This window comes from Hippoglossus hippoglossus, chromosome 10 (assembly GCF_009819705.1).
Source record: "Hippoglossus hippoglossus isolate fHipHip1 chromosome 10, fHipHip1.pri, whole genome shotgun sequence".
NCBI classification, from domain to species: Eukaryota; Metazoa; Chordata; class Actinopteri; order Pleuronectiformes; family Pleuronectidae; genus Hippoglossus; species Hippoglossus hippoglossus.
Window position 1 is genome coordinate 7,165,444 of NC_047160.1, and position 20,027 is coordinate 7,185,470.

General features: G+C 38.9%; 1 protein-coding gene across 1 annotated transcript in view; it reads left to right on the forward strand.

The window, feature by feature from the left end:
• The window catches only part of pigg (phosphatidylinositol glycan anchor biosynthesis class G), a 64,833-nt gene that overhangs the window by 32,433 nt on the left and 12,373 nt on the right, over positions 1-20,027 (forward strand). The window contains exons 9-11 of the mRNA XM_034597701.1: positions 4,628-5,031; positions 7,635-7,826; positions 18,416-18,725. Of these exons, the coding sequence (XP_034453592.1) occupies positions 4,628-5,031; positions 7,635-7,826; positions 18,416-18,725 (906 nt within the window). The remainder of the gene's footprint in view (positions 1-4,627; positions 5,032-7,634; positions 7,827-18,415; positions 18,726-20,027) is intronic.

The following is a 20,027-nucleotide window of genomic DNA, read 5'->3' on the forward strand; positions in this document are numbered from 1 at the left end:
ATAAAGACGTTTACTGAACGAGCTTCTCTGATATCTAGCCGCAGTCTGTTCCACAAATTTGGAGCATAGTTTACTAAAGCTGCATTTGTGATGTTCTTTCAGCAATATTTCGGCATTAGATACATTATACACAATGTTAAAGGTATCAAAAAATGTAAGTAAGTAGCAGTAAGTCACATAAGCTGGAACCAGAGAAAATGTAAATGATATGAATATAGGGCTTGATAAATAACCTATGATTAATCGATTAGTAGTGTGGCACTGGAGTCCCTGTTTATATTAACCGACTTACGTTGAGAAAGTAAGTTTATTTATTAAATCAATATGAAAAAAAGTTCAGAAGAATTTGGCAGACAATTTAAATAGAGCAGATTATAAAGGCTAATAACACTATATATTAATGCATAATAAGCTGTAATCTGTCATCAATTATAAAACCTTAAAGTCTACAAACTCTGCAGTCACTGAATTAGCTTAGGACAGGCTTCAGTTTCAATTTGAGTTTCATGTCAAAATGAATTCTTATAATGTGTGCTGATCCACAGTACCTGTTGTGAATAAAACAAAGACATATTCTTACACACAAAGTAAGTTGATGAGATTCCTTGCGAACTCCCATAACTTTTGAAAGATTCTCCCTTGATATACAAGTTGCAGTAACTCAATGCTTTTCTGTTTTTAAGTGAAGTAAAAACAGACCAACTTCTTAAAATAAGTTTTAAACTACATCTAACAATCTTTTTATGCTTAAAATTTTCTTGATTTTAAGCTTTACTCACTGACCCCATGAAACATTTTTTCACTTTAGTACCTAAGTTCATTTTGGTCTGAATCCTGTTGAAGATATGTTTTTTCTGGTCTTTCAGCGTCTTATATTGACTCTTAGCTGATGTTTAAATCAACTTATTGATTACTGTAAGAGCAATACATTGTTTTTTTCTCCCCCATCTGCCATTATATTAGTGTACAGATTTCCTCTATTGTATCATGACGTGTTTCAAATCTTGTTCCAGAAACAGTGATTAAGAATTTACAGTCAGGGCCCAAATCTTTATCTCTGCAATAACCTGTGTGAAGAGGAAATACAATTAGTGTCCTCGACGTCGGGACTGACAAAACCCATTTTGTTATGGAGATTAAGTAATGAAGCTGTTTTATCGTGTTGGTGTCAGTAATGAATTTACGAGAAAAAATGTTTCAAGGATTTTTCTTGGACAGTTTTCAGCTAGCTTTCAATTTAACTTTACTGCTTTGAAATAAAGTTGGAGTTGCCATTAAAGAGAAAAAAAGAAAATATCGTTGGACAAAGTTTGTCAATGAAAGAAGGAAACGATGCAAAATTATCAGCAGCCGTGTGCAGTGTTGTTAGATTATGTAATCACTTCAATCAGTGTGGAGCCTCGCCTGGTTTGGCTTGACAAATGACTGCATTATGGGCGGCGTCCAAAACTTTTATTAGAGGTATCCTGATTAGTTTCTCTGCACGACGGAGTGAGGTCAAGAAACTGGAAGATTAAGCACATTTAACCACCTCACTACTTGAACAAAAATGTGATTAGGATTCCAGCCGAATGAGTTTTAACAAGAAGTGAGTATACTTTATTTAAAGAGGTAGTTTCTATGGTTACAAGTGGGGGAATATTTGAAAAGAGGGAATTGGCGAAAACTGAAATGACGAGAGTGAAATACGTGCAATATTAAAAAGTTAAAGCCTCCTTAATAAATGCCTATATGACATGTGTAAGGAGCATACTTAACTTTGAGAATAATACAATAGTTTAATAAGTTTTCATTTTTTTTGTCTAAGAGAAAATAACTGTATATTTGAAATGAGAAAGTCCTGATATTAAAGGGCTGAGTCAAATCACACACATAGCAGATCACACAATAGTGGAAGCATCCAAACTGATTTGTCAATTTCATACTATTTTTGCCTTAAATATGTTGTCTGGTATTAACGCAGATATGGCACCAAACATCCTGTAGTGGTTTTAGAAAAATATATATATATATATATCACACAAGATTTTAGTTAAAAAATATCATGATTCTTTCATTTAATTGTGATTTATCATGACGTAGAGAAGGTTTCTGTGAGTTCAGGTTCTGATTAATTGATGTTCTTCTGTATATTTGCCCTGGGGCTGCTAAGAGAGTATTTAACCTTTTTATACTTCAAATCAATGAGAGTTGCATATACAAGCTGTCTTTTATTGTTCCAATAATAAAACAGTCTTTTGATGATTAAAATAATAGTCCAACACTTTGCTAAATATGCTTGTTAATTTTTTGGGGAAGAGTTGGATGAAAAATAGTTCTATAATAAATATCTTTCTTTATTGATGTTTATATATAAGTCCTCATACAGTGGAGTATCTTAGCGTAGCATAAAGAATGAATTCGGGGAAAAAGCTAATCCAAGTTTACTTATATCACTTGTTAATATCTTGTTTTTTGATTCATTGATTGTTTTTCGAGGCAACAGCTGAAGAATTAGAACAACAGTCAGTCATTTTGTCAATGGTCATGTTCAGGGCAGTTTCTCAGGCTGGGGCTAGTAACTTCCTGCTTTACCTGCTGTTTGTAGGCAGAAGTCACAAAAGACCAGTAGTGGTATTCTAATAATGATTCTCTGACTGACTGATATGTTTTGTATTTCTTTGTTTGAACTTGAGTGGCTGACTTTTGAACAACGTATTTGAAGTTGTAGTTACCTCTCAAATGTAGACTAGTTTAATCTTCTCTGGATGAAAGTGTGTTTTTGGTATAAATTTTGGATATCCTGTTTGGATGGGCGTCCTCTTAATCCAGCAATATTTTACCTCCACTAAGGAGGTTATGTCTTCATCTTTATTCGTCTGTTTGTTACTTAGCAGGATTACGCAAAAAAAAATAGTGGACAAAATACCTTAAGATTAAGGAAAAACCTGTTAGAATCTAAAGCGGATTCAGGAGTTCTATTTATTTTTTTATTTTTTACAAGGCGAGATATTTTGCTTAAGTAAAGATTCAATTCCTCCAGTCATGTGGTGAAAATCCGATGTGATACTTAAATATGAGTATTGTCGCATAGGTATGGCAAGTAATGAAGTTGTTTTTAAAACTCTGCCTTAACAGCATTGTGCATAAATTGTATTAGTTGTGTACCCACAGAGGGTTGTAAATTCTATATAAATGCAAATACTTCCTCAAAAATTAAGCGATATGTCTTGTATTCAGTACCACGTACCTATATATTCACCCGAAACAGTGCAATGAACACTATAAGTTTGGAAAAGACTAAAGGAATCATGAGACCTTTTGATTTTGAATTTTCACAGTTTGACAACCACTGGAGGAGAGAAAGACACGAGCAGGGAGCTGGAAAAAAAACACATTGCAGCTCCCACTGGGCCACGACATGAAGTTAGAGGCATATAGGACATCAACTCTGTTGTCAGATATGCAAGGATGGCTCAGAATGAACAGGCTCTGCTGTACCAAAGACCTGATTCATCCCTAAAATACACCTCTATTTTTCAGCTTTTTCAGCTTTTTCAGCTTTACATAATTCAATGTCTCAGTGTTTCTGAAATTAAATGGAACAAAAAGACAATTGGACAAAAAATTATTGAATCTTTCAGTTCATCCAGCAGCCAATCACACTTGTGACAATACAATGGGGATCAACAATTGTTCAGAAAGTTCATCTTAGCACTGTTGCAGGAGTTCAAAAAAATGTGTGGCACTTGTATGTTCCTTTGCTTTCAATCACACAAACAGCAGCAAATATTTAAAGTCACAGCATGTTGTATTGAAGGTTTAGTGTGTAGAATTTAGTGACATCTAGTGGTGCAGTTGCATGTTGCAGCTGAATACCCCTCACCTCTCCCTCCCCTTCCAAACATTAGAGAGAGTTTGTCGGGAAAAATCTTGCTGCTGAAATAAGAGGTTGGCTGAACTTCATTTAAACTTGCTTTTAATGCTAATGTGCTTTGTGGAAATACATTTTGCGTAAGTGATTGGACAAATACTAATCTTAACAATCTGATGGAACTATACATGAGTAAACTTTTATTTAACCAGGAACTCTATACATCATAAACAGCAGCCTTGATGGTGTCTATTTGTATCTTTATATCTTTTTGAAACCTTGGGTGTTAAATGATGTGCATGAGATAAGAGAGCACGTATCAGTGTCTGTAGATTGGACTGTTTTATTATGAAGTACATGGGTCATTCAGTTCTTAGATGAGGTTTATTTCAGGATTGGAAATAGATTGGTATGAATCACCCAAGCAGTAGTTTGATCCAACCAATTATCCCACTGAGTTGAACAATAACATTCTAATTGCCAGTATATATTCCGCGTGTGGGTGTGGTAGTTGCATTTCTTACACCACATTTACAAAGTCTTAAGGTAAATAGATGTGTTGCTGCAGACAACTGAATCCTAAGATTTGGACTTTATTCAGGATCTATTCATTATGAATTGAGACAAGACCTACCTCTTTGCAAAATCCCATGGAAATCCCAGCTGAGAAACAAAGATCCGAGCAAAGTGTTACATCTTCTTCAGAATTAAATATACAAATGTTAGTTGCATGTAACCCCCTGTTTTTCATGCACTTTTATTCTTTCTTTATAGTCTCCACTGAGGAGCAGCGGCAGTGAGTGGTCACTCTCGGAGCTGGATGTGTTGCTGCTGGCGGGCACCATTGGACACACTCTCGGCTTGGCGGCCAGCAGCTTCGTAGAGGAAGAGCACCAAACCTGGTACTTTCTGCTCAGCACCCTCTGCCTCGCCATCTTCCAGGATGTGTGCCGCAAGTACTTCAGAGAGCAGAGTGGCTCGAGAGATGAGGAAGAGCTTATCCTGCCTTCCAAGGACGGTCACCCCTCTGCTCACCCTAAGGCAGGGATGTACTCCGAGAAGTGGTTAGCATTAGCCACGCCGCCCTTCACTCTGCTCTGCTGCCGGCTGCTGCGCTCGCTCAACCAGACCGGGGTACAATGGGCTCATCTTCCTGATGTTGGACATTGGCTTAACAGGTTGGCTTTACCAATCCTCTTAACATTACTACACAAATCTAAATTAGAGAAACATACAATAAAAAGTTCCAAGTATATTAAATAAAAACATTTAATCTCAATCAACTAATACTAAATACAGAAAATATTTTGAGAAGAAAAAAGTATCAATAATATATTTTCATATAGCAGCTTTTTCATGTGTCCATTGTTATTTTATGAAGATTTTTTTCTCCTGGTGTATTTCCTCCATATCTTGATATGTCACTCTGTGTTGCCAGTGTCTGCCTCCTCGCCCCCGGGCCAATCACACTCCTCTAGCCTGTTATTGTAAAACCAAAACAATGAGCTGAAAGACACTAAAAATTGCTGAGTGGAACTGCAGGGCCGTGTAATAATTATCTGTGTTTAAACTCATACATAGTCATCTGTTGTTATTACACATATATTGGTTAGAGCCTATTTAACTAAGTATTTGAGGTATAGATAATGGATGGATGGATGCAAGCAGTCTTGTCTAGCATGATACACTGGCTTGTGAACTTATAGTTTTACTTAGCAGTAAAGTGAGAGGGTTAACAACAGCAGCAGCCTGACTTAGTCAGAATTTCCTTGAGAGCATTATGATTCCTAAGATGTTCATTAGAGAGAAGACACACCTCTGTTTATATAGCATGAAGAGCGGTGTGTCTCTGTCTTTAGTTTCTCTGAAGTTCCTTTTAGACAACATAAAATACATTTTACTCGTAAAGTAATTATATTAAAGTTCAAATGTGCATCTGAAAATCTCTACAAAAGGTTCTACAAAATCTTTATTATGTTGTTTGTTCTGACAAACAATATTGTGTTGCAGAGGTAAAGTTGAGGTTTCAGTGCAGTTAAAGTGAATGTTTCACTGTTTGAGGTAGTTTTCCTCAGTCATGCAGGGATAGATTCATAATTAAAAGGCAGAGACACCAATTTGTTCCCTAAGACAGTAGCCTTCCTCAGTAGATGAGAATGCAGTGCAGCGACAAGTTGCTCAATTCCCATTTGTCTCTCCGCCTACATTTAAGTGTGAGAGATCAATAGAACAAGTTCAGGCGAGGCTGGTTGAGTGAAATACATTGGGAAATTACTCATGTTAACTAAATAAGTCTCTGAATTATTTGGTCATCACACACACTCAAGGGAAACAAGGGTGTTAACCAGCACTTCCTCTGGCCCTGTTCAGACTTGTTGTTATCATCCGTCCTGACTGATCCGATCACAAGTGGTCAGCACTAAGTTCAGGTCTGAGCGCACCCTTGTGCATCCTTAGGTCCAATCATTTGGAGATGATCTGGGAAGAAGGTGGCCACATTATTTTCGTTGTTTGAAATCAAATGTACTGTATCCTGGGCCAATATGAAGAACCACCTCAGCTAATGTCCTCTGACCTGCTCCAGTTTAAACGTATCTTTTTGCTTCGTACATATGTTAATATGTTTGAGGCCACCGCCACAATACCAACACTGATCACAATGACTTATGTTTTATCCTACATTGATAAAATCGTTTATCATAGCTGCACCCATTCATTCAATCATTCAGTCCCTCCCAACTTTGCTCGCTCTTTTTCTCCATCTCTCTCGCTTACGTCGACACACACACAACCACACACGCATTGTCCCTAGACACATCTGTTAACTCAGACTAGGTAAAAAAGCAACATCATTTGATCTTAATGAACACAAATTACATGAATGTTTATTTGCATGCAGAGCGGGGAAGTTAGATCTGATCACAAGTGGTCCCATATTGTTATTATTTTAAAGCCAGGTGTGAACCGATGAACCGATGAAATGTTTCCTGAGAATCTGACAGGACCCTCCACTTACCATTCTGAAAAACAAGATTTAGAAGGGAACATAGTCTTCTGCTCTGACTGTAAAATAACTATGATTTCGGTTAAACTAAGACTGGGTATATTTTGTCACCAGCACAAGGGCAGGGGGGTTATGGTTTGCTTCTTTAACATGCATCACATTGTGGAGTATAGATGTGAATTCTGACCTTTTCCCTGTCCGGTTCTTGCCCTTTCAACCCACCCTCCACTGCCTGTGGCTTAGATAATGAGATCTAGGCGGCGTTACACCTCATCTTGTCTCAAAGTACCCAACTTCAGCTGCCGTCTGATCCAGCTAACGGCTAAATACACAGCGTCTATTCAACTTTGATATGTCCTTTGAGGTCTAATTTCCTGTCTGTGCTCAGTGCGGTGTAGTTTCACACTGTGTAGACTCAAATCCAGAGAACAATTGAAGATCCCTGATGCTTTAAAGTTTAAACTACTACTGGAGGATATGATTGACAGTGTTTTATCTCATCAAAATGTTTGCTCTTGCTCAGGGAAATCTACTTCAAGGTTTAAGCTTTGTTTTTGTATTTTGATTTCGAATTATTTATTTTTTTATCACTTAAATCATTTTCACACATCCTATAATTTTAGGCTAAAAGAATGGAATATGTAGGAAAATGTTTACACAGACATGGTTAATATAGATGAACTTGAGTTTGAGATTTCCAAGTGCCCCTTTATATGAGAATGCGTGGTCTTTTCTTTACCTCATGACTATCTGTCTCTCTCTGTCATTATGTTGTAGCTCTGAACACAAGGTGGTTATCTCCCTGCTGGCCGCTTTCTGTTTGGTTCTTATCTACCTCCTGGTTCAAAGACGGTGCTCATGGGTCTCCAAGATCGCCCTCGCTCTCGGACTTCTGGGCGTCTACAGCTACCGGGCAGCTGTCGGCAACGTCTTGTTTCCCTGGCAACATTCTGGCCGTACCCCATCCAAGTAAGTTTTTTGTGAAACCCCAGGACCATGTTTTCATTCACTGTAACAGTTGGCGTATTGCTATCCCCTGTTAGTGGGCTAATTTAAACTGCCAGGTTGTGCTGTGATGCAGTTGAGCGTGCAGACTACAGCGCTGCTTGTGACAACTGGGACAAACACTCAGACCCACATCGTTTTAACTGTGATGATGAACTGATGTACCCTTTTTTTCTGTCTTGTTTACATCTATCTTACATTTTCACATCACAGAGAGGTAAGCTGCTTAATGAGAGCACAGACTGAACAGAGAAATTGAAGTGGTAATATATCACCATGCAGAATATTGGAAAAATAGTTTTAAAGATTTGCTTTTCATTTGTCTTGAAAATAGGTTTTTTTTTGGCTTTTATGAGGGAACTGCAAAACTATGCATTGTTCACCAATGCTGAGCAATGAAAAGGTCACTAAGTGGAGGGTCTGGAAGTATATAGACACTCCATATGTGCAATATAGAGTACATGCTGGAAAGTGAAATTGGAAATCTCAATGCCTGTTAGAAAGCAAAGCTTGTGATTCACCAGTACATCTACATTCCACCCCTCACATCAGACATCCGGGGGGAGCTCCAAGTAGTACCGCTGCTCCTTTATGTAGCAAGGGGACAGTTGAGTTGGTTTGGGCATCTAGTCAGGATGCCTCCTGGGCACCTTCCGTTGGAGGTTTGTGCAACTGAGATGTGAGAAATCACAGTAAGTGTTACATATCCCATCTGGCCTGGGAACGTCTCGCGATCCCCCATGAAGCGCTAGAAAGCGTAGCTAGGAAGATGAACGTCTGGGAAACCCTACATGGCCCGCTGACTCTGGGACACAAACAAATGCCTGTTAGTGCTGGACTGTAACTGGAGCCATCATCAGATCAAAAATTATATTCGTCCTTTGTTTTATGAACAAATACTTAGACCAAATGTTTAGTGCTGAGTAGCATTCTAAAAGGCATCTACAGACAAACAAAACACAGTAAATACCGGTCAGCACGGTGGACCAGTGTTTAGCGCTGTCGCCTGACAGCACAAAGGTTTTGGGTTGAACACGACGGCCAGTAGGGACCTTACTGTGTGAGGTTTGCATGTTATCTCTGTGTCTGTGGGGTTTTTTTCCCCGGGTTCTCCGACTTCCTCCCCCCAAAAAAACATGCAGCTTGAGTTATATAGCTCTAAATTTCCCATAAGTTGCACTCCACCTCTCGCCCAATGTGAGCTAGGATTGGCTCCAGCCCCCTGGTGACCCATACATAGTAGATAGATGGATGAACAGTACAAATATTGCATACAGCACAATATAACATCAGCATGTAAACAAACTGGTGTTAGCATTTAGCTAAAAACCCAGCATCTAATTTGACTCTCTGTTCTTAAAATTAACATTTTGTAGAAGAGTTTGGATTTCTTGAATCTGCAAATGTACTGAAACCTTCAAAGTATTTTCTTGTGGGTAAGAATCTCCTCATCTACTCTTCAACCTTAATCAAGCACACTGAGTTTTTACATCGCATTTATTTCACACATGTTAGAGCATTTTATCTAATCCATAACCCTCTCGTGTCCAGTGAGATTTTGAGTGTCCTTGAACTCAACCCGAATAATGAAATATCCTGTTTAATTTGTGTCTTAAAATAGATTAGCCCTCTTGGGGATTAATGCCTTTTTACATTGTGTGTGTGTGTGTGTGTGTGTGTGTGTGTGTGTGTGTGTGTGTGTGTGTGTGTGTGTGTGTGTGTGTGTGTGTGTGTGTGTGTGTGTGTGTGTGTGTGTGTGTGTGTGTGTGTGTGTGTGTGTGTGTGTTTTCCTTCAGAACAATTTATATGTAATAGCAGTAGTTAGCATAGTTCAAAGAACGTGAATCAACAGTGTTTGAGCCCCTAACTGTGGTAATTTTTCACTCTGCAGGCTGTAGGTTGGCACAGAGTTATCTGCTACTAACCCCCGTCAGAAAATAATGAGTGTGCACGGCTGCACAGAGTTCTCCTGTCTAGTTTCCCCGACTTCCCTTCATCTACCACCAGTACCTGGCCTTCCCTAACCTTTCCTGTTCTCCTTGGCAGCCTCTCCTACTCGCTCACCTAATTAAAAGCTCTACCTCTCACCCTTACTCATACAAAGACACCTGAACTGAATGACCATGACTCCTTATGATGAGCTATATGATTGACAAGGTTGACGGCTGACCCAGTCCTTCAGATTTCTCTTCAGACTTAAACAAGTTGATCATTAAGGTGGTCCGCCTCCGAGATGTATTTTAGATTTAGTCCACACTGCTTTTTATTCTGTAGAGCTAAGACCAACTTTAGTTTTGGGCCTTAAAGGTAAGGTTAGTAAGTTTGTTCTGAAACACATTTGATCTTATTGTTGAAATTCTCTTCACGTCCCGATAGCCATCAATAAATAAAGTTGTCTGGGGAAAAAAAGGCCCTCGCAGGACTGTATTAAACAGAACCAATCTTTTCATTAGGACTGAATTATGACTGGCTGTTGTACCTGTCTGTCACTTACAGACCTGCCTGCCTGCGTGCACCCTCACTGAGACATACACCGCTGAAGCAGAGCCGACAGCCAGAAGTTAGTGAGCTAGTCCCCGAAAAGTCGGCTTCCAGCAGTTGTCAGGCAGTGTGTGTTCATGTGGGCGTAGCTTTGACGAGGAGGAGAAGGGGCGGGATATATTAGTTGCATATTTTTCAAAGTGTAGCCTGCTCTTGCTAAATTTTTCTGGATCACCAACCCTAGCTTTAAGACAATGACACGCAGTCCATATTTGGAAGCTGAATTTTGTTTGCTGGGTAAGAAGAACGTATATATATTTGTGCCTTCCACTAAAATAATGCTTTGATTTTAGTTTGTGGTTTGCAACTGCTGAGTTGTTGGAATCAAATAATGTGGTGTATTTCCCATGGGTCCGTTTTAGTTTTTTTTCATCTCTTGGTTTGGTATTTTTAAAGAGCCCAGTTGGATTTCTGATGATTTCAGATACAATATCAAAGCAGTTTCTCTTGTTGCTGAAGTTAAAAATCCCCCCAAACTGCTGCACCTTTTCACTTTCTCGCTGCTGTACTTTTCATTTCAACCATGACATGAATATAAAGAGGAATGACTTTGTATAATGACCCTTTTCAAAGTCGGCTCTTCCTGTGTTACTCTTCCTGTGTTTTTATCACTCCTCAGTCCCTTCCTTGCATTCCCTTTGTGCCAACGATCTAATTGTGCTGTTGCATCTCTCAAAATGGCTAATGGGTTTCAGAGCCGCCAACGCTTCTCACTTTAAACAGTTCAAAGAGATAGTTGGATTGATGTCACCGTGGATACAGTTTGTCTCTCTCTCTTTCTGTGTTTCTGTCTCTCCCGCACACACACACCCTTCCTCATGGCATCAGAAAAGAACCTAAAAATAGACTTGCTGTCAACTGACAGGGAAGACATGTACTTTGAATCAGTTTTATTTCACAGGATATTGAGAAAATCATCAATAATACCTGAGCACTAACAGCACAAAACATACATAAATCAAGGTAACATAAAAGATGAAGCAAATTAAATTCTCTGAAGACGAGCTCCAATAGGAAGTAGCTGAACATCAAAGCAGCCAGCTGAGGGCCAAACCTGTCGGAGTCTGTCTACATCATAGCCACAGTTTGTCGCAGTCTCTATCACCCGTCTGTCTTCATGGCACATCTTCTACCAAACATAAAGCCAGAAAGGAAGTATTTATGTTTATGTTTTCTTTTGTGTTTGTATGTGTGTGTGTGTGTTTGTATGTATGTATGTATGTGTTCCACTCCTGCACAAAACATGACCCATTTTATCATGCACTGCTTTATCTATGACGGGGCTGTTGTGCAGGTTCCCAATTTAAAAATATTCATGCATACCGATCCTGTTTAAAAATGGAAATGTATTCAGACTTGTCCCAAAACACCTGTGAACCCCTGCCACACACACACACACACACACACACACACACACACACACACACACACACACACACACACACACACACACACACACACACACACACACACACACACACACACACACACACACACACACACACACACACAGAGTCAGAGAGTAACACACACATAATTCAGTTTTCTCTTTTATTAACCAAGGGGTGACTAATTTTATAATGTTGTTCCAAGTATTTTCTATGTTGTCTACAATATATCAGTGGTAACAATTAACAAAGTCTTATCCTCCTCTGACTTCAGGCCATTGTTTATAAAACTGCTTTGGCCTCAATCACACTGCCTTTGTGCTTTTCTTTTTAATCAAACATAAGGCTGCCAGTAAGGCAGATATATCGATTCAGTGGTTTGTTTTGTAATTAGATGTTTAGTCTGTAACCATTGCTCCAAAGTCTGCCACTTACTCCCAGTGGCACCTCAGTAGTTGCCACTTCGACGTACTCGGTTTAATCCCACAAAAGTCCAGGTCTCAGGCGCAGTGGGCAGACCCTCATCGTTGTCAGCTCTCATCTGGCAGTGAATTACTTGCTTTGGTTGATTTACTCCAAGTGTTAGCCTGATGCAGGTGATTGATGAAGGGTTATACCAAACATGTCGAGGGGATTGGCCATCGTCTTACCTTTTCTTATTCATTTGCTGGAACACAAGCGCTTGTTTCCAAGGTAACAGGCTGTGTCTCTGTACCACAGCATGACAAGCTACTATTTTCTGTCCAGTGTTACTTCTATTAACATGACACAATGCAGCAAGTAAGATTGATTTGATTGGCCATGCCCCCTCTATCATGTAAAGTGGAGGATATCTCTCTTAAGCCGTTTTCAGACATCACCTGCGGAGGAACTCTGGACAATTGGGACCTTCTCCTCAGTTTTCCTTTCAAACATGCACAATGCAGCAGGAGATTCTCTGCTCAGACACGTTCACAACAGCAACAAATCCTCCGGAGGATTCAGGTGAGGGTTGGTGCAGAGGCAGGATGTAACGTATTATTTCAGCTGCAGAGATCACAGGTTTTGTTAACAGCACATTGACAACGGTGTCTGCCCTTAACGCCATAAAGTCTCATCTTCATCTGTCTCTACGTGTGGGACTCATGTTCGAAACGTCATCAACACTGCCACCCCCACCCCACCACCCTCACTCTCTGTGAATCCTGCACAGACTTTCTGCTGTGTTCTCACTTTGAACTCCTCTGGAGTTTCTGCAGACTTTACACTACGGCCAGGAGAAACTCCGGAGGCTCTCATTCGCACAAAACATTTGTCGTAAATATATTCCCCTAATGGATTTAAAATGCTTAAATCTAACTCTACACCTTCCCTCCTCATTTAATGACTGGGATCTATGAATTTGTTAATATGGCCCTGCCTCTGCTCCCAGTCTTCCCACCCTCACAGCGCCATCTGCAGGTGAGGAGCTTTTTTCAGCTACTAAGTCCCACCCACAAGTTGACAGGATTGGTTTCTTAGATTTGTGACATCAGACTGGCATTTGTTACCTACTGTGTTAAATTGGACATACTCAGCCATGGTGTTGACTGCTTATATCACACAAAATATGTCTTCAATCATATAAAAGGAACAAGGGGTAAAAAAAAAAACTGTATTCTCACTGATGATGCGTATATTATGAAAGTGACACCAGAGGGAGTTTGTGAGGCACTGGGATGGAATGGGTTTTGGACACACTTGTAGTGTTCACCATTTTCTATGTAGACTCACCTGACTAAACAATCTTTGATTAATGAATCCATTTGGGCTACAGTGTTACTGTATCTGCTTTAATGAATGTTTAAAGACTGGCCTTGTCTTATTAATCTGATCGTGACACTGTGAAACAGAACTGAAAACTTGACTCTTTTTAGAGTTTAGTTCTCAAATCCAAGAGATCTCAACAAATGATGCCAAAAAACCTTAGCATTGCTCTTAAAGGTTAATGTACTCTGGTTAAGAACCCCATTATCACAGCATTATTAATATTATTTTATTAATTGTTCTGAGCTTACTGTGACCTTGGCCCTTGCCTTCTGGTCTGAACGACAGCCTGCCGTACGACAATTAAAGAACTCTTACAAACCCCTTTTACAATATGACACTAATATATATCTGAGGGTGTTTTTTATAGGATTGACGTTCAATGACTTAAAAATTCCCTGTGCTGAAAGCTGGCAGGAACAAAAACTCCCTCTAGACTGGAGCTTCAAAACACTTTGCATACTGCCAACAAATAAAAAATGCAGCATTATTAACCCAGCATTTGCCATTGTTATTCTGTCTGTTAGCTTGCTTACATCTTTCTTGTGGAAAACCATGACTTAATTGTTTATGTCCATCACAAGCCTTCAAGCTTCCAGTGGACTGAAGGGATGATGGAGCAGGGACATAAGGGTTCGCAGAAGTGCTGGGTTTTTTTAGTGCCTTTGTAGTTGCTGCTTGTCCGGAGAGATGGATGGTGATCAGAGATTTCATATAATTTAACTTAGGAGTGGAAATTTTGAGGAATCTGCTGCAAAGCTGTCTCATTTACACGTTGAACTGTAGAGAAAATGTGATGTACTTTAATCAGGAAGCTTAATATTGCTGCAGCCACTTTTGGGAGTGCTGCAGATGGGGACATGACATAGACAAAAAATACCCTTTATTGTTTCGACAAGAAGTCGCGATCGTGCTTTCTACTTTTGAAATGTCAAAGCAAAAAATGCCTCCCACCATCAGACATTTGTTTCAGTGTTTAGAAAGTGTTTGTTCTTTCCAGCTGATGTGGATTTATCCTCCAGTCTTTCAGGGTCAAATACACAGGTTTCACAAGGGAAGCCATGTAAATCTCATATGTTTCTTTTTTCTCCTCACTCTGCTTCCTTCGTGTAAAGCATAGTTGTAAAGATAAAATAAAACATAAAATGCATGACACAGTGCTGGCTGTTAAACACAGACATGTCGGGACGGAAAGATTAGTTTGTAATTCTCTCCATTTCTCCACCATGCAAACTAGTTTAGTGAGCCCGGCAGCTGGAAATCCATCACTGTCCCCTCATAGAATCAAATCCAGGCCAGGATTCTCCGCTTTTCCTTTGCATAAAATAATGATGAATACAATCCCTGCCATATTGTTAGGGGAGTTGTGAATAATATAGAATAGTGCTGTATGGAGCATATTACTCTGCTCCTTCCCCCTGTTGGAACAGGTTTCCATAAAACACACTGATAAATAATACATATCCAATACTTGCTCAACTCCTTCAGGGTCAGCTATGATCCTGTGGCGCTCGTGCAGCTTTGATGGCATCCTGCTGCACGAGAGGCATCCTTTTACACTGTGATATGGTTTTGAAGTGACGCATCATCATAATGTCTGGACTTCGATTCTCTAAATGTATAAATAGCTTCTGAATGGCTGTAGACTCATGCAAATGAAAACAGAAATATTTCTTTGTGGCTTTATGTTTGGTAGAAAATGTACCATAAATACCAGAAGCTTCTTTAAATGAACGCAGGGCTGGGTATTATGGCCAAAGGTTATATCAAGATAAAACATTTCATATTAGTCGATATCAATAATTATCACAATAAATGTCACATTATTATTTCTTTTAAGTTTAAAGACAATTTTTGCGTGAAGGTTTTGGTTTTAAACTATTCTTTATGAGCAGAGACAAACACTTGATAAACAGCAATCTTACAAATCTGAGTTAGATCAGTTATGTGTATACAGATATTAACAAAACTATGAATGAGAGCAGCAGGGCAATAATAACTGTCAGAATGAATCTCAGTTCACTCGTCTTGCCTGTGGTACCGTGTCCGCTTGTAGCTTGTGAGATATCGTGGTGCTTTGAGGGCTACTCTCCACTGGGCTACCTCATTATATCTTTAATTTTGGTGTAAGTGTAAGTGATTGCAGGACTTGGATATTCCTTCATATCTGTTGTACTTGACGTTTTAAATTTCATTCATTATGGTCTTAAAAAGTCTTAATCATAACTTGCAGAAACCCTGTATGAGGAAGGAAGAGAAAATCTTATTAGATCTATGTTTGTGGAAATAGACCAAGTATTGTTAAATGGGTAAAAGAATAATCTGCAAGTTTATGCTTATCTACCAGCAGTAGGATGCCTCACTTTACTGTATGGAGGGTTTATTATTGATGATTATCTTTCTTGTGTTTTATTTCTGTTTAATTTTAATTGTTTAAAATTTCTATTTAATTCAATTTGTATTTCTCTTGTTTGTATAGAGACATAGTTATTTTTAGTTTCTTGAAAAATGAATGAAGTTTAAAAGAAAAGTCTCAGTTTCCCTGAGGCTGTGACTCCATGAAAATTCAGTGACTCCCTAAACTTCATTAGCTCTTAATGCTCTTTATATCCCCCCCAATCCATTATAGGCTATTATAAAACAATTTATCATTGCCACAGCTCTTACCACCCATTTGTTGTCTGATTGTGTTTTATAATGGTTAGTTTACCCTTTAATTTCTCCCTCTTTGGACAAATGTTAATACATGTAAATTAATTAAAGAGCAGATTTGAGGGGAACATTTTTTTTCATTTAAGTTTCTGTGGATAAGACCATATGCTGAATGCCTGAAATGGAAATTAGACTAAAATGTAATTGCCTTCATAATCGAAAGCACTTTTCCTTTAAAGCTTCAATTTTTGAAGCATATAAATTATGGATAGTTGGAAAAGGATTTTTGTGGAGTAAGCCTTTTAGATGGAGAAGAACCTTGGTGAAACTTTTTTAACCTTGTAGTAGCTTTAGACGTTAGCCCCAGATTCACTGTCATGCACCACAGGGGATACATTATAGAGGACTCTTGGATTGCGTCACCTCTTGTCCACCTCATTTATATCAGTGAGTGTAGATTAAACATTAAAACCTCCCAGTATTTGAATGGATTAGTTCACTTACTCCATGCTGTGGTATGATCACCTTCCCTTTTTTGTCATCCATGTACATTTTCAGCCAGAAATATTCAGTTCAGTCTAAACAAATAGATCACGAAACACGTTATGTTTTGTTTTTGTTATGTTTTTGTCTGAGTTTGTGAGTTAGCAGCATTACGCAAAATCTACTGGATGGATTTTCATACATTTTCGTGAAGGGGTGGGGCATGACCCAAGGAAGAGCCCACTCAATGTTGATGTTGATCAGGAGCCTGATTCAAGATTTTTTATTTTCACTTTCTTTCACATTGTGAGATTGAGTTTTTCAACATTGTTGAAACATGAGATTCATGGGTCACAGATCAATAATTGTTTTTTCACTTTCTTTAACATTGTTAGACTTTGGTGATTTTCTTTATGTGAAAAATCAGGCATGTGTAGAGTGCATATATCTATGAACATGTGACATTCAGTGCGGATCTGGATAATGATCCGAAAGTATCAGATCTCAATACATGTATATGCAATATGGTGACAAAGCCTCGGCAGAGGTCTGCACTCTCCCTTATAGTTGTGTTAATAAATGCAACAGTATGTTTCACGTATTTTTCTGTGACTTCAAGGAGAAAGATGAAACTTGCAGCAATAATAGCCTTGTAACTGTGACTATATTATATTAGTGAGTGTATAGTCTTGTAAAATATCAACAGACCATAAATACACCTGTGAAACATTTAGTATTGTTGGGGAGCTGCTGTAAAATTCCACTGTAACCTTTAAAGAGATGTCAGTAGTCTGGATTTGCTGTTGTTATCCTTATTATTATCCCTAACTATTCACAATTTGTGCTCCATTCAAGAAATAGAGTTTAGATCAAATGTCACACAACCTTACAACATACTGAAATATGTTAATACAGTGTTTCTGTATGATAATGATGCAGAAACAATCACCACAGACAGAGTGACTGGTGTGAGAAAGTCTGTCTACCTCAGGCAATTCATTCTGTCTTTCACCTTTAATTATTAATGTTACATTGACACACTGCATACTGAATGAAAGAAAGGTTATGCGTTATAGAAATATATAGAATCCTGTCTAACAAGAGATGGGGATATGAAATTAATTAAAGTAGTGAACTTTAAAATGCTGTTATAACAGAGGGATCTGGATGATATATGAAGAAGCCACTGGTATAATGTGAGGCTGTTGTCTTTATATATGAAAATGTCTGAAGTCCCAAAAGTTTTTGTAAGTTTTTGTTAATGATTGAAAAATATAACAATGTCAGCTAAATAAGAACTACTGTTTTAAGCTTAATACCCCTTCTGCGCTTTCCCTCTGTATTCTCCTGCTGTTACTGCCGCTGTCACAAAGATAATGAGGACGCTTGTTCTGGTTCTGTTAAATTCTTTGATTTGATTTTGCTCTTGTCTTTTGTTTTACAGCTTTTCTTTATTAAGAAGCATGAGTTTTCTTTTATTACCACATAAAGCCTGCATTAGATCATTTTCCAAATGTCCCAAAATCTAGCTCTGGATATTTCATTGCTAAATATATGAACAAGTGCAGAGAGATGCCAGAATCCACATCCCAGAGTCACGTACCACATTGAATATTGAACGAGGAGTTTTGGTGGGGGGGGGGAAATCAATAGCGGATTACTGCAAATGTGAAAGTGACACAGTCTGGAATCTTTCTCTTTTAGGGGAACAGTGGAGGCCCGCTTTGTTTATGTCTTCGTTTTGGGCATCCTCTTCACGGGCACCAAGGACCTGCTGCGCTCCCAAATCATCACAGCAGATGCCAAACTGAAGAGCAGGGGATTGTGGGAGATTTACAGCGGCTTGGTTTTGCTGGTCACGCTGCTGTTCCGTGCCCACAACATGCCCGTGCTGTGCTGCTGCCTGTTGATCCAGACGCTCATGGCTCAGTTCATCTGGAAGAAGCTCCACTACGACGCAGCCCAGACCACCATCATGCACTACTGGTTTGGTCAGGCCTTCTTTTACTTTCAGGTAAACAAAAATAATCATTTTAGTGCTGGTGCACATTTTAATAGCCACTGTGTGAAGTAATATGTAGTGCAGAGGATAGTGTTATAAAGAGTAAATTTGGAGCTGAAAAGTGGTGTTTTTCCTTCCTACCTTCTGACCACACCCAGTGGTGATATAGTTTTTTTTGCAAATGTAACCACACCTAACAGTTTAGCTGAGCTGTGAACATGATCAAATGTTTCCTGAGTTTTTGAAGTGTCATTAACTAACAGCGAAACCTCAAAGCAACGTTTCTCCACAACATTGCAAATGGAAAAGTGAGACTGAAAAGTCATGTGATCAGACCATAGACCATATAAAGACCCCACTATCTAGAAATGAAGCTAAAGTACCCCAGATACTAACGTTGCCCTCTTGTGCTTTTGGAGCCAGAGTCTGTGCAGTAGCAATTGGAGGATATAGCCACAGTAGTGAGGTGCCACTAATCCTGAGTCAGTCTCAGCTGTCAATCATGACGTTTCACCCTTTTTTGCATCATAACTAATTCAAGCCAATCTTACCAGAAAAATGAAACACTCGAACAAACATCAATGTGGTAAGAACTATCTGAAATGACAAAAACCTGGTCCCTGTCCCATACACTAACATGGATGAGAGGGGATAACAACCTGTCCTGCAGTCAGCCACCTGGTGCCGATCGACACACTTTGGTTTCACTTTTGGGCAGCTGTCATGTCATCCGTCTTACAGTCTATGAGTTAATGACACAGTCTATGAGATTCAACATAGTAGTGTTTAAGTCTCCAGTTAGAATATTTCACCAACTAGCTCTGTTAGAAGAAGAAAAAACAATGTCGTAAAGCTTTTAGCAGCTGAATATTCAGCAAATCTGCCACTTTTTTTAGGTTTACTTGAGAAAGGCCTGTAACCCTGACAACTTGAGCTGAGCTGCTCAATGGCCAAACGTGTAGACTGTAATTTTACAGCTTCCATATGTCAACGTGCAAGGCTTTGTGTTGAGTTTCTGTCAACTTCTTAAAAGTAACATGAGACCCATCATGATTCTGATGTGGTCATCATTTCTCTGGCTGAACAACAGCTGTTTTTGTAAAGGCACATGTTGGTTCCTTTAAAACAGAATTCTGGGTGCTGTAGTTATTGATGGTTTTGCTCTTTGACAGTAAGATAAAAGATTTATTAATCCTGTTATATCACTTAACTTTCTCTCTACAAATTTAGCTCAGTTGAATCAGAAGAACTGCCCCAGCAAATCCATAACACACGTCTTGTTATTAGAAAAACAATAACAGTTTAACCGTTTAA